The sequence below is a fragment of the Mytilus galloprovincialis genome, chromosome 11, assembly GCF_965363235.1.
Source record: "Mytilus galloprovincialis chromosome 11, xbMytGall1.hap1.1, whole genome shotgun sequence".
Classification (NCBI taxonomy): Eukaryota; Metazoa; Mollusca; class Bivalvia; order Mytilida; family Mytilidae; genus Mytilus; species Mytilus galloprovincialis.
The window spans coordinates 80,021,096-80,043,136 of NC_134848.1; the positions used below are offsets into that span (position 1 = coordinate 80,021,096).

Genomic DNA, 22,041 nt, shown 5'->3' on the forward strand with positions numbered 1-22,041 from the left:
AGTGATAGAGACCTAGGGTCTTTAGATTTAAGATCCTTGGTCCAAAAAAATGAAAATTAGGTCAAGGTCAAAGGTCAAGGTCAAATTCTAAATTTTGATTTTGGCTTATTTTCACTTATTTTCATTAACCTTATAAGATATCGACAATTTTTTTTTACTAAATTGTTAGTTGCGACATGTCGTAACTTATAAATTTTGGTTGCGAGGGTGCGTAAACAATAAAAGGGAGTTTTCGCCCCTCTTATATTAAGAATTATGCGTAAAGGGATTTTACTCATGAACCATACATATTAAGGAATTAGTGTCTTTTTATTTGAGATGTTTAGTCTATGACCTTGAAATTGAGGTCAAGGTCATAGGTTAATTGGACGTTCTAGATTTTGACCTTTGCTTAAAATTCATATTTATACATCATTAAGCCATACGAACTGACATTTTCAACTGAATTTTAATATTTTCATATCTAAATAGATGCTTATTGGTTGAAAGACCTTCAATTGTTCTTTGAACAATTGGTTTTTAATTATTATTATTTTTTTTTTTTCTTCCGCCAACTTTTTTTTCCTTCGCTGTTTTTTTGTTTCACAAGATATCGCTTAGATATAAGGTAAATGATATCGAACAGTTAATACGCTTCTGAAACTGACACCGCGTAACAAAAAACTTTACCTTGTAAGAGTTATCTCCCCGAACAATGTTTTTCTTGTGGCCACTACTCCTTCGCAACCGTATAAGAAACCGACAAATTCATTTTTCCAAATTGCTCGTTATATCCTTAGGATGTTCTGTTTCATTTCAACCGAAGCTATCCGGAGACTCCATATGAGAGTTATCCCCCCTTTTATATATGATATCAGTGATATGCATTTCTGACTGGTAAACTATAAGTGATAGAGACCTAGGGTCTTTTGATTTAAGATCCTTGGTCCAAAAAAATGAAAATTAGGTCAAGGTCAAAGGTCAAGGTCAAATTCTAAATTTTGATTTTGGCTTATTTTCACTTATTCTCATTAACTTTATAAGATTTCGACAAATTCTTTTTACTAAATTGTTAGTTGCGACATGTCGTAACTTAAAATTTTTGATTGGAAGGGTGCGTAGACAATAAACGGGAGTTTTTGCCCCTCTTATATGTAGAATTATGCATAAAGTGATATTAATCATGAACCATACATACTACTGACCTAGGGTCTTTTGATTTGGGATCCTTGGTTTATGACCTTGAAATTAGGGTCAAGGTCATAGGTTAATTGGACATTCTAGATTTTGACCTTTGCTCGAAATTCAAATTTTCATATCATAAAGCCATAGCAACTGACATTTTCAACTGAATCTTAATATTTTCATATCAAAATAGATCCTTATTGGTTGAAAGACCTTCAATTGTTCTTTGAACAATTGGTTTTTAATTATTATTATTATTTTTTTTCTTCCGCCAACTTTTTTTTCCTTCGCAGTTTTTTTGTTTCGCAAGATGTCGCTTAGACATATGGTACATGATATGGAACAGTTATTACGCTTTTGTAACTGACACCGCGTAACCAAAATCTTTTCAATGTAAGAGTTATCTCCCCGAACACTGTTTTTCTTGTGATCGCTTAATATTCGCAACCGTATAAGAAACCGACAAATTTATTTTACCAAATTGATCGATATATCCTCCGGATGATTTGATTTATTTTGACCGAAGCTATCCGGAGACTCCATATGAGAGTTATTTCCCCTTTTATATTTGATATAAGTGATATGCATTTTTAACTGGAAAACAATAAGTGTTAGAGGCCTAGGGTCTTTTGTTTTGGATGTCCTTGGTCCAAAAAAATGAAAATGAGGTCAAGGTCAAAGGTCAAGGTCATGATTAAAATTTTGATTTTGGCTTGTTATCTCTTATTTTCAGAAATCATATAAGATATTGACAAAATATTTTCATAAAATTGTTAGTTACAACATGTAGTAACACATAAATTTTAGTCGAAAAGGGTACGTCGACATTTGACGCGAGTTTTCCCCCTTTTTATATCTAATATCATACGTATGGTAATATAACTCATGAACAATATAAAGTAGAGGACTAGAGTCTTTTGATTTGAGGTCCTTGGTTTATGACCTTGAAATTGAGCTCAAGGTCATATGCTAATTAAACGTTCTAGATTTTGACCTTTGTTTTTACCTCATATGTACACATGATAAAGCCATGGGACTGTTTGCATTAAGTTGTAAGCAATGTGACTTTAAAAAACACATCCGGAAGTGACCTTTTGTAAACCGGAAGTAGCTATTTTTTGCACTAAATCAATGTAAAAGTATATAGAACCATATATTTTTGGAATCAGTGTCAAGTAAACTATCAAACAATACCGGAAGTAAACTTTTTAAACCGGAAGTAAAAGATTATCTCCCTTTTTTTTTTCCTTTTTTTTTTATAGAAACCATACATTTTTGGAATAAGCGTTCAATAAGCTGTCATTTGACGCTTAAATTGACATTTAAAACCAAATTTTAATATTTTCATATACAAAAAAGTTCTTAACTGGTGGAAAGACCATCAATGGTTCTCTGAACGATTGGTTTTTAATTAAGGTCTTTCCTTTCTTAAATGGAAAGACCTTACTGTATTTCGTTTGTTTATTATTATTATTATTATTATTATTATTCTTTTTCTTCCGCCGTTTTCAAAGTCCAAAAACAAGAAAAGTACGCAACATATACAAATGATCTTTGGTATCATGTATCAGGGGTATAATATCTTTCTTGTATTAGAAGAACCAAGATTTACTATTTACCTTATAGGAGTTATCTCCCCAATTACAAAAAACACTGTTATCACTACTCCTCATAAACTATAAGACTTAGCGGCAAATGGTTTTTTTTTAAATGTTCCTTGCCAAAAGTTACAACTTCAAATAACTTTAACCAAAGTGATCCAGTGACCTATTATAGGAGTTATTTCCCCTTGAATATTTAAATTTTCAATATGCATATAAATCTCATGAACCGTAAGTCATAAAGACTGCGGGTCTTCAGATTTGAGTTCATTGGACCAAAACTAGAAAATATAGGTCAAGGTCAAAGGTCAAGGTCATATTTTAGATTTTCAAAAGTTTTTCATTTCCCTATAACTATTGAACGGTTATAGATACAGAAAAATTAAGCAGTGAAAAATGATTGGTACTTCAAGGGGCAACTTTTTTACATTATGACTATACTGATTTTACCATCATGTAAGGGACATAACTCCCATTGATGGTTTTTAAAAAGCCATTTTTAGGCAAAACTCTTTAACAAAAGGTCCTTGACCCATACGGTCTTTTGCAATGACCTTGTGGAGCAATGACCTTGACGAAGGTCACAAGGTCAAAGGTCAAGGTCATCAAATTATGTGTTTTTTGGCACTATTTAAACCGTTTTATGTGTGTTTGAATTCCAATCAATCAATCAATCAATAAATCAATCAATCAATCAATCAATCAATCAATCAATCAATCAATTAATCAATCAATCAATCAATTAATCAATCAATCAATCAATCAATCAATCAATCAATCAATCAATCAATCAATCAATCAATCAAGCAAAGCAAGTTTCCGTTTCATGTGTTTAATACGGGATCCAAGGTCTCTTTTTTTCGCTTGTTTTAATTGACACTTTCCAACGTGTTTAACCAACATGTTAACCAACGTGTTTAACCAACCAACCAACCAACCAACCAACCAATCAATCAATGCATGTTTCCGTTTCATGTGTTTCATACGGGATCCAATGTTGTTTTTTTTCGCTTGTTTTAATTCAGCCTATCCAACCAACGTGTTTAACCAACGTGTTTAACCAACGTGTTTCACCAACGTGTTAAACCAACATGTTTAACCAACGTGTTTAACTAACCAACCAACGTGTTTAACTAACCAATCAATCAATGCATGTTTCCGTTTTATGTGTTTCATACGGGATCCAAGGTTTTTTTTTCCGCTTGTTTTAATTCAGCCTATCCAACCAACGTGTTTAACCAACGTGTTTAACTACCCAACCGACGTGTTTAACCAACCAACAAACCAATCAATCAATGCATGTTTCCGTTTCATGTGTTTCATACGGGATCCAAGCTTTTTTTCCCCGCTTGTTTTAATTGAGCCTATCCAACCAACGTGTTTAACCAACGTGTGAAACCAACGTGTTTAACCAATGTGTTTAAATAACCAACCAACGTGTTTAACCAACCAATCAATCAATGGATGTTTCCGTTTCATGTGTTTCATTATTATTATTATTCTTTTTCCGCCAAACTTTGACAAATTTAGCCGCGTTAACCGTAAGACGTGTCGCTTTCACGTTCACACTTTGTATCGGTGTCATGAATACCTATCTGGAACTCACCCTGTTAGTCGAAATATTTTGTCGGTTCGGAGTAATCCCTCCGAAACCCAAAAACCTTGTTATCGTTCCAACACTGTAACCATAATAGGTAGAAAAAAAACAAAGGGTGAAATTTGTTCAGGACCAGACCCCAGTTCTTCGTTACATTTGGATCGAAAAGATTCAACGACTCATTGGTAGGGTTATGCCCCTATGAAAATTAACCGTTGTCGGTTGACCACCAAAACTCAGAAACCGTAAGTCGTAGACACCTAGGATCTTCACCAATCATCATCAATTCATGTATCTTTGTAAAATACCTCAAGGCCATATTTGTATCTTGACCTTGACCTTTGACCTAACACCTTGTTATGGGATAATCTCAGGAACGATTATACTTACAGAAGTTTTAAATAGTGGAAAATGTTTGGGTCATTATGGCGCAACTTTGTTACATTTTGACTAAAAAGATTTGACCTTTTTTTAAGGGGCATAACCCCTGTTTTAGGTTTCTGAAAAGACAAAATCAGGTTTTACTATATAACCAAAGGTCCTAGACCCTTGGGGTTTTCAGTAATGGCATTGGGGACTCATGACCTTGACAAAGGTCAAAAGTTCAAAGGTCAAGGTCATGTCCCAGATAGCGAATTTAGTGTTTTTAACCTTATATAAAGGATTTTTAGTGTTTTTTCGAGCTTTTTAAGGTTGACTTTGACCTTTTCAATACATTTTACGTCTGTTTGAACATGTATTTTACATTACAAAAGGAAAGACCTCTCAATTGTTCAAGAACAATTGACAGTTTAATATTGTTCTTACATCTCTTCTGAAAAAAAAAATCCACATCCTTGTTATCAGTTGAACTCGGACACTACAAGTCCAATCGACCCCAAAATTTGCAGTCAGCAGGGCATACATGTACTTAAGGTTCATAAAACAACGTGGTGCAGATATCTCTCAAGACTTTTCCTAGAGAAAAAAAATTGCAATGCCGTATAAATTGCTTGCTAGGTCCGTAAATCTCAGTGAAATGCTACAATAAAATGTCCGCTCCTAGATTAAAATACTAATCTGTGTTACAAACTGGTGCTGAAAAATGTACATTTTAAGAAAATAATCGTTAAATGTGTATTAAAGTTCCACCGGTTCAATTAAATCCAAAACATGCACTGCTGGTGAACTGTGATCAAAATGTCAATTTCCTACAATGACAAAAGAAATTACATTGTGTACATTCCGTCTCTATACATGTTGTCTGTTCAACATCCCGACCTAAAGAGAAATAAAAAGTTTTCGTTATTATAAACCCAAGTCACGTGGTGTCTCCTCAATCTGGCGCGCGCTGGACCTAAAATAAAATAAAAACTTTCCAAACTAAACATGAAACTTCCCCGGAATAATATAGACCCCTTACAGAAACAAACAAACAAACAAACAAACAAACAAACAAACAAACACACACACACACACACACAAACACACAAACAAACAAACAAACACACAAACAAACAAACACACACACACACACACACACACACACACACACACACACACACACACACACACACACACACAATCATGTTTCAAAGGGGGGAAAGACCGTTTACAATTGCTTTTTGAAAGCAATTGATTTATATTTATTATTATTTTTTTTCTTCCGCCAACTTTTTTTTCCTTCGCAATTTTTTTGTTTCGCAAGATGTCGATTAGATATATGGTATATGATATCGAACAATTAATACGCTTTTGAAACTGACACCGCGTAACCAAAATCTTATCCATGTAAGAGTTATCTCCCCGAACACTGTTTTTCTTGTTATCGCTTAATATTCGCAACCGTAAAAGAAACCGAAAAATTTATTTTACCAAATTGCTCGTTATATCCTCAGGATGATTTGATTTATTTTGACCGAAGCTATCCGGAGACTCCATATGAGAGTTATTTCCCCTTTTATATTTGATATAAGTGATATGCATTTTTAACTGGAAAACCATAAGTGTTAGAGACCTAGGGTCTTTTGATTTGAGGTCCTTGGTCCAAAAAAATGAAAATGAGGTCAAGGTCAAAGGTCAAGGTCATGATTAATTTTTTGATTTTGGCTTGTTATCTCTTATTTTCAGAAATCTTATAAGATATCGACAAAATATTTTCACATAATTGTTAGTCGCGACATGTAGTTACACATAAATTTGAGTCGAAAGGGTACGTAAACATTTGTTGCTAGTTTTCCCCCTTTTATATCTAATATCAGTCGTATGGTAATATAACTCCTTAACAATATAAAGTAAAGACCTAGAGTCTTTTGATTTGAGGTCCTTGGTTCATGACCTTGAAATTGAGCTCAAAGTCATATGTTAATTTAACGTTCTAGATTTTGACCTTTGCTTTTACCTCATATGTATTCATGTTAGAGCTATTAGACTTTTTGCATTAGGTTGCAAGCAGTATGACGTTGAAAAAGCTAACCGGAAATGACCTTTTGTAAACCGGAAGTAGCTAATATTTGTAATAAATTATTGTAAAAGTATGTAAAACCATATATTTTTGGAATCAGCGTCAAGTAAACTATAAGACAGTACCGGAAGTAACATATTTTGAACCGGAAGTAAAAAATTATCTCCCTTATTTATATCTTATTGTATAGAAACCTTATATTTTTTGAATCAGCGTACAATAAGTTGTCATTTGACGCTAAAATTGACATTTAAAACAAAATTTTAATATTTTCATATAAAAAAAAATCATTACTGGTGGAAAGACCATCAATGGTTCTCTGAACAATTGGTTTTTAATTATTATTATTTTTTTTCTTCCGCCAACTTTTTGTTCCTTCGCAATTATTTTGTTTCGCAAGATGTCGCTTAGACATATGGTATATGATATCGAACAGTTATTACGCTTTTGTAACTGACACCGCGTAACCAAAATCTTTTCAATGGAAGAGTTATCTCCCCGAACACTGTTTTTCTTTTGATCCCTTAATATTCGCAACCGTATAAGAAACCGACAAATTTATTTTACCAAATTGCTCGTTATATCCTCAGAATGATTTGATTTATTTTTACCGAAGCTATCTGGAGACTCCATATGAGAGTTATTTCCCCTTTTATATTTGATATAAGTGATATGCATTTTTAACTGGAAAACCATAAGTGTTATAGGCCTAGGGTCTTATGATTTTAGGTCCTTGGTCCAAAAAGATGAAAATGAGGTCAAGGTCAAAGGTCAAGGTCATGATTAAATTTTTGATTTTGGCTTGTTATCTCTTATTTTCAGAAATCTTATAAGATATCGACAAAATATTTTCACATAATTGTTAGTCGCGACATGTAGTTACACATAAATTTTAGTCGAAAGGGTACGTAAACATTTAATGCGAGTTTTTCCCCCTTTTATATCTAATATCAGTCGTATAGTAATATAACTCATTAACAATATAAAGTAAAGACCTAGAGTCTTTTGATTTGAGGTCCTTGGTTCATGACCTTGAAACTGAGCTCAAGGTCATATGTTAATTTAACGTTCTAGATTTTGACCTTTGCTTTTAACTCATATGTATTCATGTTAAAGCTATTAGACCTTTTGCATTAGGTTGCAAGCAGAATGACGTTGAAAAAGCTAACTGGAAGTGACCTTTTGTAAACCGGAAGTAGCTAATATTTGTAATAAATTATTGTAAAAGTATGTAAAACCATATATTTTTGGAATCAGCGTCAAGTAAACTATAAGACAGTACCGGAAGTAACATATTTTGAACCGGAAGTAAAAAATTATCTCCCTTATTTATATCTTATTGTATAGAAACCTTATATTTTTGGAATCAGCGTACAATAAGTTGTCATTTGACGCTGAAATTGACATTTAAAACCAAATTTTAATATTTTCATATAAAAAAAATCATTACTGGTGGAAAGACCATCAATGGTTCTCTGAACAATTGGTTTTTAATTATTATTATTTTTTTTCTTCCGCCAACTTTTTTTTCCTTCACAGTTTTTTTGTTTCGCAAGATGTCGCTTAGACATATGGTACATGATATTGAACAGTTATTACGCTTTTGAAACTGACACCGCGTAACCAAAATCTTTTCAATGTAAGAGTTATCTCCCCGAACACTGTTTTTCTTGTGATCGCTTAATATTCGCAACCGTATAAGAAACCAACAAATTTAATTACCAAATTGCTCGATATATCCTCAGGATGATTTGATTTATTTTGACAGAAGCTATCTGGAGACTCCATATGAGAGTTATTTCCCCTTTTATATTTGATATAAGTGATATGCATTTTAAACTGGAAAACCATAAGCCTAGGGTCTTTTGTTTTGAGGTCCTTGGTCCAAAAAAAAGAAAATGAGGTCAAGATCAAAGGTCAAGGTCATGATTAAAATTTTGATTTTGTCTTGTGATCTCTTATTTTCAGAAATCATAGAAGATATTGACAAAATATTTTCATAAAATTGTTAGTTACAACATGTAGTAACACATAAATTTTAGTCGAAAGGGTACGTAGACATTTGAAGCGAGTTTTCCCCCTTTTTATATCATATATCATACGTATGGTAATATAACTCATGAACAATATAAAGTAGAGGACTAGAGTCTTTTGATTTGAGGTCCTTGGTTTATGACCTTGAAATTGAGCTCAAGGTCATATGCTAATTAAACGTTCTAGATTTTGACCTTTGCTTTTACCTCATATGTACACATGATAAAGCAATGGGACTGTTTGCATTAAGTTGTAATCATGTAATGATTGATTGTATAATAAAATAGGTAGCAATATTTGAATATTATGAATAAAAAATTTTGTTCGCATCAATTTAGAGGGCCAGCATGTCCTTTTTTTATTCAAAATATTGAATCGTAAACAAAATTCAGTAGTTTTCATACCTCAGACTGACTCATATAATAAAATTATTTGTCCGCAACAACCAAAACTGACCATGTAAGCATTCTAGTATTTAAATCTATATAGCCGCAGAGTAAATGAGTTATATTTTCATGTATGGATTGATTGTATAATAAAATAGGTAGCAATATTTGAATATTATGAATAAAAAATTTTGTTCGCATCAATTTAGAGGACCAGCATGTCCTTTTTTTATTCAAAATATTGAATCATAAACAAAATTCAGGAGTTTTCATACCTCAGACTGACTCATATAATAAAATTATTTGTCGGCAACAACACAAACTGACCATATAAGCATTTAATTATGTAAATCTATATAGCCGCATAGTAAATGAGTTATATTTTTATGTAAGGATTGATTGTATAAGAAAAGAGGTAGCAATATTTGAATATTATGACTAAAAAATTTTGTTCGCATCAATTTAGAGTGCCAGCATGTACTTTTTTATTCAAAATATTGAATCATCAACAAAATTCAGTAGTTTTCATACCTCAGACTGACTCATATAATTAAATTATTTGTTCGCAAAAACCAAAACTGACCATATAAGCATTCTTGTATGTAAATCTATATAGCTGCATAGTACATGAGTTATATTTTCATATAAGGATTGATTGTATAATAAAATAGGTAGCAATCTTTGAATATTATGAATAAAAAACTTTGTTCGCATCAATTTAGAGGGCCAGCATGTCCTTTTTTTATTCTAAATATTGAATCATAAACAAACTTCAGTAGTTTTCATACTTCAGACTGACTCATATAATAAAATTTTTTGTCCGCAACAACCAAACTGACCATATAAGCATTCTAGTATTTAAATCTATATAGCCGCATAGTAAATGAGTTATATTTTCATGTAATGATTGATTGTATAATAAAATAGGTAGCAATATTTGAATATTATGACTAAAAAATTTTGTTCGAATCAATTTAGGTTGCCAGCATGTCCCTTTTTTATTCAAAATATTGAATCGTAAACCAAATTCAGTAGTTTTCATACCTCAGACTGACTCATATAATAAAATTATTTGTCTGCAGCAACCAAAACTGACCATATAAGCATTCTAGTATTTAAATCTATATAGCCGCATAGTAAATGAGTTATATTTTCATGTAATGATTGATTGTATAATAAAATAGGTAGCAATATTTGAATATTATGAATAAAAAACTTTGTTCGCATCAATTTAGAAGGCGAGCATGTCCTTTTTTTATTCAAAATATTGAATCGTAAACAAAATTCAGTAGTTTTCATACCTCAGACTGACTCATATAATAAAATTATGTGTCCGCAACAACCAAAACTGACTATATAAGCATTTAATTATGTAAATATATATAGCCGCAAAGTAAATAAGTTATATTTTCATGTAATGATTGATTGTATGATAAAATAGGTAGCAATATTTGAATATGATGAATGAAAAAATTTTGTTCGCATTAATTTAAAGGGCCAGCATTTCCTTTTTTTATTCAAAATATTGAATCATAAACAAACTTCAGTAGTTTTCATACCTCAGACTGACTCATATAATAAAATTTTTTGTCCGCAACAACCAAACTGACCATATAAGCATTCTATTATGTAAATCTATATAGCTGCATAGTAAATGAGTTATATTTTCATGTAAGGATTGATTGTATAAGACAATAGGTAGCAATATTTGAATATTATGACTAAAAACTTTTGTTCACATCAATTTAGAGTGCCAGCATGTACTTTTTTATTCAAAATATTGAATCGTAAACAAAATTCAGTAGTTTTCATACCTCAGACTGACTCATATAATAAAATTATTTGTCCGCAACAACCAAAACTGATCATATAAGCATTCTAGTATTTAAATCTATATAGCCACATAGTAAATGAGTTATATTTTCATGTATGGATTGATTGTATAATAAAATAGGTAGCAATATTTGAATATTATGACTAAAAAATTTTGTTTGCATCAATTTAGAGGGCCAGCATGTCCTTTTTTTATTCAAAATATAAAATCATAAACAAAATTCAGTAGTTTTCATACCTCAGACTGACTAATATAATACAATTATTTGTCCGCAACAACAAAAACTGACCATATAAGCATTTAATTATGTAAATCTATATAGCCGCATAGTAAATGAGTTATATTTTTATGTAAGGATTGATTGTATAAGAAAATAGGTAGCAATATTTGAATATTATGACTAAAAAATTTTGTTCGCATCAATTTAGAGTGCCAGCATGTACTTTTTTTATTCAAAATATTGAATCATAAAAAAATTCAGTAGTTTTCATACCTCAGACTGACTCGTATAATAAGATTATTTGTTCGCAACAACCAAAACTGACCATATAAGCATTCTATTATGTAAATCTATATAGCTGCATAGTACATGAGTTATATTTTCATGTAAGGATTGATTGTATAATGAAAAAGGTAGCAATATTTGAATATTATGACTAAAAAATTTTGTTTGCATCAATTTAGAGTGCCAGCATGTACTTTTTTTATTCAAAATATTGAATATTGAAACAAATGTTAGTAGTTTTCTAACCTCAGACTGACTCGAATTTTAACCAAAACAGACCATATTAGCACTATATATAGCTGCATAGTAAATTAGTTTATTATATCCATGTAAAGATAGCAATATTTGAACATTTAAATTGACGAGATGACCGGTACAAATAATCACAAATGTACATACTTATATTACCCTTTATCGATATCCCTTTCAATACACTGTACAATTTACGTCTTTTTTTTTATCATTTGTCAAAACAGAATCTTATCATGTAAATCCAAGGCAAACAAGGTGAATTTCGATTAAAAATAATGGTTTTAAATACCCCGAGTTATAGTGGGAATTCGAAGAGACAAATAGGAATGGGGAACGAAACAAAAAAAAAACAATAATGTTTATATCCCATCATATTGAAATATTCTCCCGATGTCTCGGATAACCTTTCTTTTCTATCGATATTTGCACATGTAACTTTTGGAAGAAAAATATAGAAAATCTGCCTATCAGTAAAGTTAATGGACGTAATGAAAGTGATTTTGTGTAATTTAATATTTCGAATTAAAAGAGTTTTTGAATTGTTCTGGTTTGAAACACATATACGTAAAATATTAAGACTAAAGGTCGTTTTTATAAAATAAATGTGCAAATGAACTTGAAGTTTATTTCTAAATTTACCCAATCAGTTAACGCGAAAAGTAAACGTGCGTTTACTTTCAAGTGCACGTAAAAATATACTTGTAAAATCTGTACTTAACGCCCGTTTACTTTTAAGTGCACGTAAAAATAAATTTGAAGAATTCTGAAGTAAACGCCCGTTTACTACTGACTAAACGGACACATAGTAAACGCCCGTTTACTAAGGTAGACATTAGAAATTTCCATTTCAGCCACGTTAACGTAATTATAGTAAACGTGCGTTTACTAGTAAACGGGAGATTTGAAGTTAACTAACGAAATATGTGCACGCGGCGTTAACTTGCGTTTACTTTATGTAATGCTTGGTCTGCACCCAACTGTATTTTGACCGAAACTATCCGGAGACTCCATATGAGAGTTATTTCCATTTTTGTATTTGATATAAGGGAAATGTACTTTCAACTGGAAAACCATAAGTGATAAAGGTCTAGGATCTTTTGATTTGAGGTCCTTGGTCCAAAAAAATGAAAATGAGGTCAAGGTCAAGGGTCAAGGTCATGTTCAAAATTTTGATTTTGGCTTGTGATGTCTTATTTTCAGAAATCTTATAAGATATCGACAAAATATTTTTACACAATTGTTAACACGTAAATATTAGTTGAAAGAGTATGTAGACATTTGAGGCGAGTTTTCCCCCTTTTATATCTAATATCAGTCGTATGGTAATATTACTCATTAACAATATAAAGTAAAGACCTAGAGTCTTTTGATTTAAGGTCCTTGGTTTATGACCGTGAAATTGAGCTCAAGGTCATATGTTAATTTAACGTTCTAGATTTTGCCCTTTGCTTTTACCTCATATGTATTCATGTTAAAGCTATTACTTTTATACATTGGCTAGAGGTACGGGGGGAGGGTTGAGATCTCATAAACATGTTTAACCCCGCCGCATTTTTGCGCCTGTCCCAAGTCAGGAGCCTCTGGCCTTTGTTAGTCTTGTATTATTTTATATTTAGTTTCTTGTGTATAAATTGGAAATTAGTATGGCGTTCATTATCACTGAACTAGTATATATTTGTTTAGGGGCCAGCTGAAGGACGCCTCCGGGTGCGGGAATTTCTCGCTACATTGAAAACCTGTTGGTGATCTTCTGCTGTTGTTTTTTTCTATAGTCGGGTTGTTGTCTTTTTGTCACATTCCCCATTTCCATTCTCAATTTTATTAGACTTTTTGCATTAGGTTGCAAGCAGTATGACGTTGAAAAAGCTAACCGGAAGTGACCTTTTGTAAACCAGAAGTAGCTAATATTTGTAATAAAATATTGTAAAAGTATGTAAAAACATATACTTTTGGAATCAGTTATATTTTTGGAATCAGCGTACAATAAGTTGTCATTTGACGCTGAAATTGACATTTAAAACCAAATTTAAATATTTTCATATAAAAAAAGCATTACTTGTGGAAAGACCATCAATGGTTCTCTGAACAATTGGTTTTTAATTAGGTCTTTCCACTTTTCCGTGGAAAGACCTATTGGTTTTCTTCTGATTATTATTAATATTATTTTTTTTCTTCCGCCAACTTTTTGTCCCTTCGCAATTTTTTTGTTTCGCAAGATGTCGCTTAGACATATGGTATATGATATCGTACAGTTATTACGCTTTTGTAACTGACACCGCGTAACCAAAATCTTTTCAATGTAAGAGTTATCTCCCCGAACACTGTTTTTCTTGTGATCGCTTAATATTCGCAACCGTATAAGAAACCGACAAATTTATTTTACCAAATTGCTCGTTACATCCTCAGGATGAATTGATTTATTTCGACCGAAGCTATCCAGAGACTCCATATGAGAGTTATTTCCCCTTTTATATTTGATATAAGTGATATGCATTTTTAACTGGAAAACCATAAGTGTTAGAGGCCTAGGGTCTTTTGATTTGAGGTCCTTGGTCCAAAAAGATGAAAATGAGGTCAAGGTCAAAGGTCAAGGTCATGATTAAATTTTTGATTTTGGCTTGTTATCTCTTATTTTCAGAAATCTTATAAGATATCGAAAAAATATTTTCACATAATTGATAGTCGCGACATGTAGTTACACATAAATTTTAGTCGAAAGCGTACATAAACATTCGCTGCGAGTTTTTCCCCCTTTTATATCTAATAAAAGTCGTATGGTATTTAACTCATTAACAATATAAAGTAAAGACCTAGAGTCTTTTAATTTGAGGTCCTTGGTTCATGACCTTGAAATTGAGCTCAAGGTCATATGTTAATTTAACGTTCTAGATTTTGACCTTTGCTTTTACCTTATATGTATTTATGTTAAAGCTATTAAGACTTTTTGCATTAGGTTGCAAGCAGTATGACGTTGAAAAAGTTAACCGGAAGTGACCTTTTGTAAACCGGAAGTAGCTAATTTTTGTAATAAAAAATTATTTTAAAATAAAATTGAGAATGGAAATGGGGAATGTGTCAAAGAGACAACAACCCGCCCAAATAAAAAACAACAGCAGAGGGTCACCAACAGGTCTTCAATGTAGCGAGAAATTCCCGCATTTAAAAGTATGTAAAACCATATATTTTTGGAATCAGCGTCAAGTAAACTGTAAGACAGTACCGGAAGTAACATATTTTGAACCGGATGTAAAAAATTATCTCCCTTATTTATATTTTATTGTATAGAAACCTTATATTTTTGGAATCAGCGTACAATAAGTTGTCATTTGACGCTGAAATTGACATTTAAAACCAAATTTTTATATTTTCATATAAAAAAAATCATTACTGGTGGAAAGACCATCAATGGTTCTCTGAACAATTGGTTTTTAATTGTATTAATATTGTTTTATATGTTAGATCAAATTTATTCGGTCAGTGTATGTTCACTTGTGTTTATATGTCTTTTGGTGGAATTGATACATTTCAAATGATATTTTATAGGTTACGGGTGAAGGTTGATACATGTTTAAACCTTTAAACCCGCTGCTATTAATTTGCATTTGAGTAAGGAACTTGGTGCTCAATAGTTGTCGTTTGTTGATGTGGTTCATAAGTGTTTCTCGTTTCTTGTTTTTATATACATGAGGCCGTTGGTTTTCAAGTTTGATTGGTTTTACACTAGATCCCTGTTGAATACCGTTTTTGGCCTATACTGTTGTTTGTTTTTTTTTTGGATAAAATGTAACTTGGATGGAGAGTTCTCTCATTGGCACTCATACCACATTTTGTTTTAGATATATAAGCACACAGTTTATATAAAATTAAAACAAAGAAATCCCAAAGTAGGAAGCAATGGTATTCAATTTATCTAATGTAAAATGATATATGGTTTCATAATAAAGTACATTCCAAATTATTTTTCGAAAACAAAAAAAAACAGAAATAAAACAGAACTCTTTACAAGCATAATATATGTGATTTCGTACACTCAACACACGTTTTCCCAATTGTCAAAATAAATGGTGTCGTAACTACACACAAAAACGATCACATGAATAACAAACCCGTCCTACGTTTTGAGAAGAAAAAACTTACTTTAGCACACTGAGTAAATTTTAAGGGCTGTACCAAGTTTATCGTTTGGATCATTGATATACATAAGCACAGTTTATCGATTACAATAATTTGGAAAACCGACTGATTCACTGACGGAGGTTAGTGAGCTAACATATCAAATTAGCCGATAACACAGTCATGCTATAATATAACTGGCTGATATGCACGTGATTTCTCATTTCTTTTCTTTATTTCTTTTGTTTTAGGCAGTAAACTTGTTTTTGAACCGTTTTTCAACAAAGCACCATGCAGCTACGAAAGATATCAGCCCTTTCCATTCCTAACCGATGGTAGTAGTATATGTGTCTTTCAAAAATCGTATTGTAATGAAGAGGGTCAATATATTTTCCAAAGAAGAAGTTTGAAAAGTGACATTACATGTGGATGCAATTTTTCAAAAGGGTATACATTTGTAACAAAGCCAAGAAACAACTGCTTCTGTATACCTTCAGAGGAAGACTGTTCCTGTCATAGAATAACTAGTAATACAAACGGTAAATATAACACAATTATACAATTATGCTACTGATGAATCAGCGTTTGTAACATACGTGTCATTGAAGACACTGCAACACGTTTATACTACTAGATATGGTTAAGGAGGCTCGAGGGTATAAAAATTTCAGAAAAAAATAAACATTTGTTTTTCACTACAAATTTTATTTATTACCTTTTGTAGTTGTTACTTTATCATATGGTACAAAAATCATTCAAAACAATCAATTCGTGTTGGCCCCAGATAACATTTAAAATGTGTACATCATTGAAAAAGTTCCAAATTATCTCCCTTTGGTGGAAAAATGCCCTTTTTTGCTTTAAAATTGAAATATCTTTTTTAACTCATCGGTGACATATATTTTTTAATACAATTTCCATATAAGCTGTACTTAAACTAAATTATTGTAAAATTTGAGCTATTTCTGTAATAAATTTCTTTTTTTATTACGATATTACCTATATTTCTCCTATTACTTCAACCACCTTTACAAAAATGTATGCTTCTTTCGAAGGCAGATTGTGAGCGCAAATGAACGGTGACCCCACTTTTTTATTTTAATTTTCTATTAACTATAAGATAAAGTTCATTTATAGAAAAATATAGAGAAATCCTATATAAATGATTTAGACCCGCGAACCCCCTTAAGAGGTGGACATTAAACTGTTCATACATACATAAATTTCACCTGACTGGCAAAGTAAATAATTAAGCTTGCATTCGATGAGTATTAAAAATGACACTAATACATGAACGATATGTGGCTGAGAGACAGATAGCCAATTACCTTTTTGTTTATTGAAAATATAGTCTTTAAGTAGGCGATGCACTGGATCTAGCTTAACAGAAATGTACACTTTCGAAATTGAAATGTTATCTCTTGTCGCTCAATTACATTAACAGGTCGTCATTACCGGAGGAATGCACAATGTATGCTGTTTGACCTTTTACAAACCAATATACATGTGTTATTAATAACAGAAATTGTGAAGTAGGATGATATATAGGATGCATTTGTTAAATCAAAAATAGCGGATTGGGCTATTTATTTTGTCCCGCCAAGCTATTTCCAATTTAAATAAACATATGAAAAACGGAAAGTTAAAACGAAAACATATAACGAAAGCAACACACTATCTGAGATCAAGTTTTCAGGATGGTAAGCAACCTGTCTTCTTGTATTTACTATACAAATGTTCTTATTATTGATTTTATAGGAATGAAATTGCCATATTCTCTTCTTTGGAATACACTGTCATAAAACATGTCTATTGATAATGTATATGTAATGACTGAACTATTTAAGTCTTAATTTTAGTCTTATATTGTAAAGAATATTATGTTTTTTTTTATTCATTACAGCCAATCAATATCCGAAAAATGGTACTGCATTTGATTATACATCGTGTTCAGGAATAACGACGGGATTGTAAGTTATCAATGTGTAACGATAATTATATTTAACTCATGAAAGTGGTACGAAAAATACCAAAGGTACAGTCAAACTCATAAATCCAAATCAAAATGACAACGCCATGGCCAAAAACGAAAAAGACAAACAGAAAAACAACAGTACACATGACACAACATAGAAAACTAAAGAATAAACAACACGAACCCCACCAAAAACTAGGGGTGATCTCAGGTGCTCCGGAAGAGTAAGCAGATCCTGCTCCACATGTGGCACCCGTCGTGTTGCTTATGTGATTACAAATCCGGTAAATAGTCTAAAATATGTCAGGTAACTGCAGTGTCAAATGTATTTAACTTTAAAACAAACGTGTATGATATCGTTAAGTGAACGCGACTTTGAAACTCATCATGTTTACAAGAACAATTTTCATTGTAAAAGTAAGCTCTTCACACACTTATTACTTGTTTTTACCTCTCCATAGTAGCAAAAAAAGATATTGACAACATTATTTTTCTTAATTGCTTGCTCCACGGAAAATTTCAACTGATTTGGACTGACGCGATCTACAAACATCTGATAGGAGTGGTCTACCACTGACAACTAAATTTTTGGTATATTTTTGTCAACACAAACTGCAAGTCGTATACTATAGACAAATGGATTCATATTTGAGGTCCTAACTTGATAAATGTAATAAAGGTCAATGGTCAATGATAAGTTGTAAATTTAGAATTTTGCTTCCCCTTTGAAATGTTCAAAGATACATACAAAAGAAATGTAAGCAACGATGCTTGTTTTATTGTGTCGAAGATATATTATAGGTTATTGTCCTTGATACTTTTAATTTTAAAGTTTAATAAATATTACTTCAATATGATACATGATACAGCCATAAAGTCTTTTGCAAAATGTTGAGTGACATATGAACTTCACAAATATCAACCGGAAGTGACCTTGAGTAAACCGAAGTAGCGGGGTTTTAACTTTTTTCAAGGAAAAGTTTCCAAAACCATATAATATATTAAAAGCGGTCATCGGGAATGTTCTTTCTTTTCAAAGGCAAAAGAATATAAAAACTACAAATGTTTAGATCGAATCTGTAGAAATACAGTTATCCTGTGTGAACAGAAGTGACATTTCATAAACCAAAAATTGGAAATATTCTCCCTTATTTCGGACAAAATATACAGAAACCATATGTATTTAGAATCAATGTTAAAACAGCTATCATATTAAGCTTGCAGTTCAATCTTTTAACAGGATATTACAAATTAATTCCCGTACTTCAGGCCATAGTATATACTAACAATATATTTTTTCAATTCAGCGTAAACACAGCTATAATTTGCAGCCGAAACTTTCTTAAACGGAAGTATTAAATCATCTCCCTTATTTCAGACAAAAAGTTCATAGAAAAATAATCGTGTTCAATCAGTATGAAGAAACCAATATTTGGACGTCAATGAAAACCACAAGTGAACTTGAAGTAGCTTCTTTCGAAATTTTATGTGGAAGGACCTTTAATTTTTTTGTCGAATTACTTCCCTTACCATTTTTTATTTTATTTTGGACTGTAGAGTGCAGTTGTACTCTAAAGTAGTTTGGTTGCGCTAAAGTGCGATGGTCTACGTTACAGTGTGATATTTTATATGCAAGTATTCAACACGCTTAAGTGATGGTGTAATACATTAAAATGCGATGTTGTAACGGATATTTGGTTCAGGCAATGGTGTTTTCTTTTTGTATCCTCCTTAACGTTTTAGTTTATTTTTTGTTTATAAATCATGCTGAGGTCTTTTTCTTTTGACACTGGTGATTTAATAGCGCTCTGTATAGCTAGCTAAAGCTGCACATTAAAGTCCGTAAAATTATTATAAGTTGCATACATCAACGACATTTGGTCTTGGGTTGATGTTTAACTCATTGTTAATTATACCACATCATCTTATTTTTATTTAAAATACGATAGTTGTTGAAAAGGTGTAATTGTTACATTGCAAGCGCTAGTATATACTTTTGCACGTCAGGAAGCTGTAATTTGGTGTAGTCGTTTGTTGCAACATTTCATATATATTTTCGTTATATAATTCAGGCCGTTTTTTTTTCCGTTTGAACTGTTTTATATTGGTCGTGTTAGGTACTTTTGTAAACACACATTAACCACATTATAAAGTTAATCTCTTCCAGTATTGTTAAGGTATGTTCCGGTTTTGAGGAAAGTGTTTCGCTCTTCTTTCTTTTCCGTTGTCTTATATAAATTCTTCATCTTGACAAACAGGCTGGTCTTACGGCATGTCTATTTTTATTTGTACAAACAGCCTGTAATGTCTCAATGCTGTTTATGCTACTGTCCTTACTTCCGACCACAAATGCAATTTTGCGGAAAATCGCATTTTATCGTATTGAGTCATCAGACGTTAGCGTGTTCTATTAATAACACGCATCATCGCACTTTTAATTACCAATGTGCATTTCGACGATGAATGCTAACTCATTGATGAGAGATTTTATGTACGTATTAACAGTTAACTTAATTGGTAGTTTTTTGTCAAAAGTCATGGTTATCTTTCTGATATTGTTTTACATGTACTTCCCTTGTGTTATAAATTTTGTATTTACATTGTGTCATAGATCAAATTTATTCGCTCAGTGTAGGCTTACTCGTTAATAATTCTTTTGATTGAGTTAAGCCGTTTCGATTGATATTTTATAATGTGTCTTTCTATATTATGATGTAACACTATTGTTTCAGGTTAGGATGAAGATTGGCACCTATTAGAATGTTTAAATCCGCTGTATTTGATTCCATCTATCCTAAGTCAGGAACATGATGTTCAGTTGTTGTCGTTTATTGATGTGGTCCATAAGTGTTTCTCGTTTTTCCTTTTTTTCATTAAGATCATACTATTGACATGGTTTTACACTAGTCGGTTTTGTAAGTCAAGGCCCCGTTTTGAAGGCTGCACTGTTACCTGAAATGGTTTACTTTTAAAATATTGATTTAGATGGAGAGTTGTCTCATTGACACTCGTACCACGTCTTCTTACATCTATCTTTTAATTATTTAAAAACTATAAATCTTGTTTAGGATGTCAATCTATAAATGATGCGTCTATTGCATAAGAAAACAGTTTGTTGTTATTAGGAAACATAACAATGAAAACAATGCTTTCGTCATACTTACTACTCTATTTATTTTATGGGCAGGTTACCAGAAAACAATACACAAACACCATCGCTTGAAGAAAGATTTCACAAAACGAACTACCTTTCGGAAAACAACAATCAAGGTGGGTTGATTTTTAAATTATTAATTTTGCATTATCTGTTGTTTGTATTGTGAAATTCCATGACTATTTATCAAATGGTTGACCAATAGATCAATAAATTTATATAACACCATGTACAGTGCAACATGGGTGACGTTTGGGAAAGTGATTAAAGACATACACATTTATTGTTCTGATAGTAGCCTTAAATTACTGAAGATGTGATAAATTAAAACATCTTTCTTCCATCACGTTTCATATATCTATGTACATTGTTTGTTAAAGGCGAAAAAGATTTAACCTAATGAGACATAAATCTTTGTTGTCTCGTTCAGCTCGTAAGTGCCGAGAGAGAGAAAAGCAATTTTCAATAGAATAAATAACCATGATATATTTTGGAATTTACTGTATCAGGTAAACAGTAATTCACATAACACTGCACTTGATATTACTAGCAAATAAACTCATCATAGACACCAGGACTAAATTGTATATATACGCCAGACGCACGTTTCGTCTACAAAAGACTCATCAGTGACGCTCGAATCCAAAAAAGTAAAAAAAAAAAGAAGCCAAATAAAGTACGAAGTTAAAGAGTATAGAGATTCAAAATTCCTAAAAGTGTTTTCAAATACAGCTAAGGTAATATATGCCTTAGGTAGAAAAGCCTTAGTATTTCAAAAAATTCAAAATTTTGTAAACAGTTAATTTATAAATATCACAATATCAATGATAATTCATGTCAGCACAAAAAGTGCTGACTACTGGGCTTGTGATACCCTCGGGGAAATAAATCTCCACCAGCAGTGGCATCGACCCCGTGGTTGTAAATAAACTCATCATAGATAACAGGACTAAATTTTATATATACGCCAGACGCGCGTTTCG

General features: G+C 31.8%; 1 protein-coding gene across 1 annotated transcript in view; it reads left to right on the forward strand.

Moving 5' to 3' along the window:
* The window catches only part of LOC143050928 (uncharacterized), a 127,075-nt gene that overhangs the window by 53,628 nt on the left and 51,406 nt on the right, over nt 1-22,041 (forward strand). Inside the window, exons 5-7 of the mRNA XM_076224028.1 lie at nt 16,181-16,468; nt 17,833-17,899; nt 21,092-21,174. Coding sequence (XP_076080143.1) covers nt 16,181-16,468; nt 17,833-17,899; nt 21,092-21,174 — 438 coding nt within the window. The remainder of the gene's footprint in view (nt 1-16,180; nt 16,469-17,832; nt 17,900-21,091; nt 21,175-22,041) is intronic.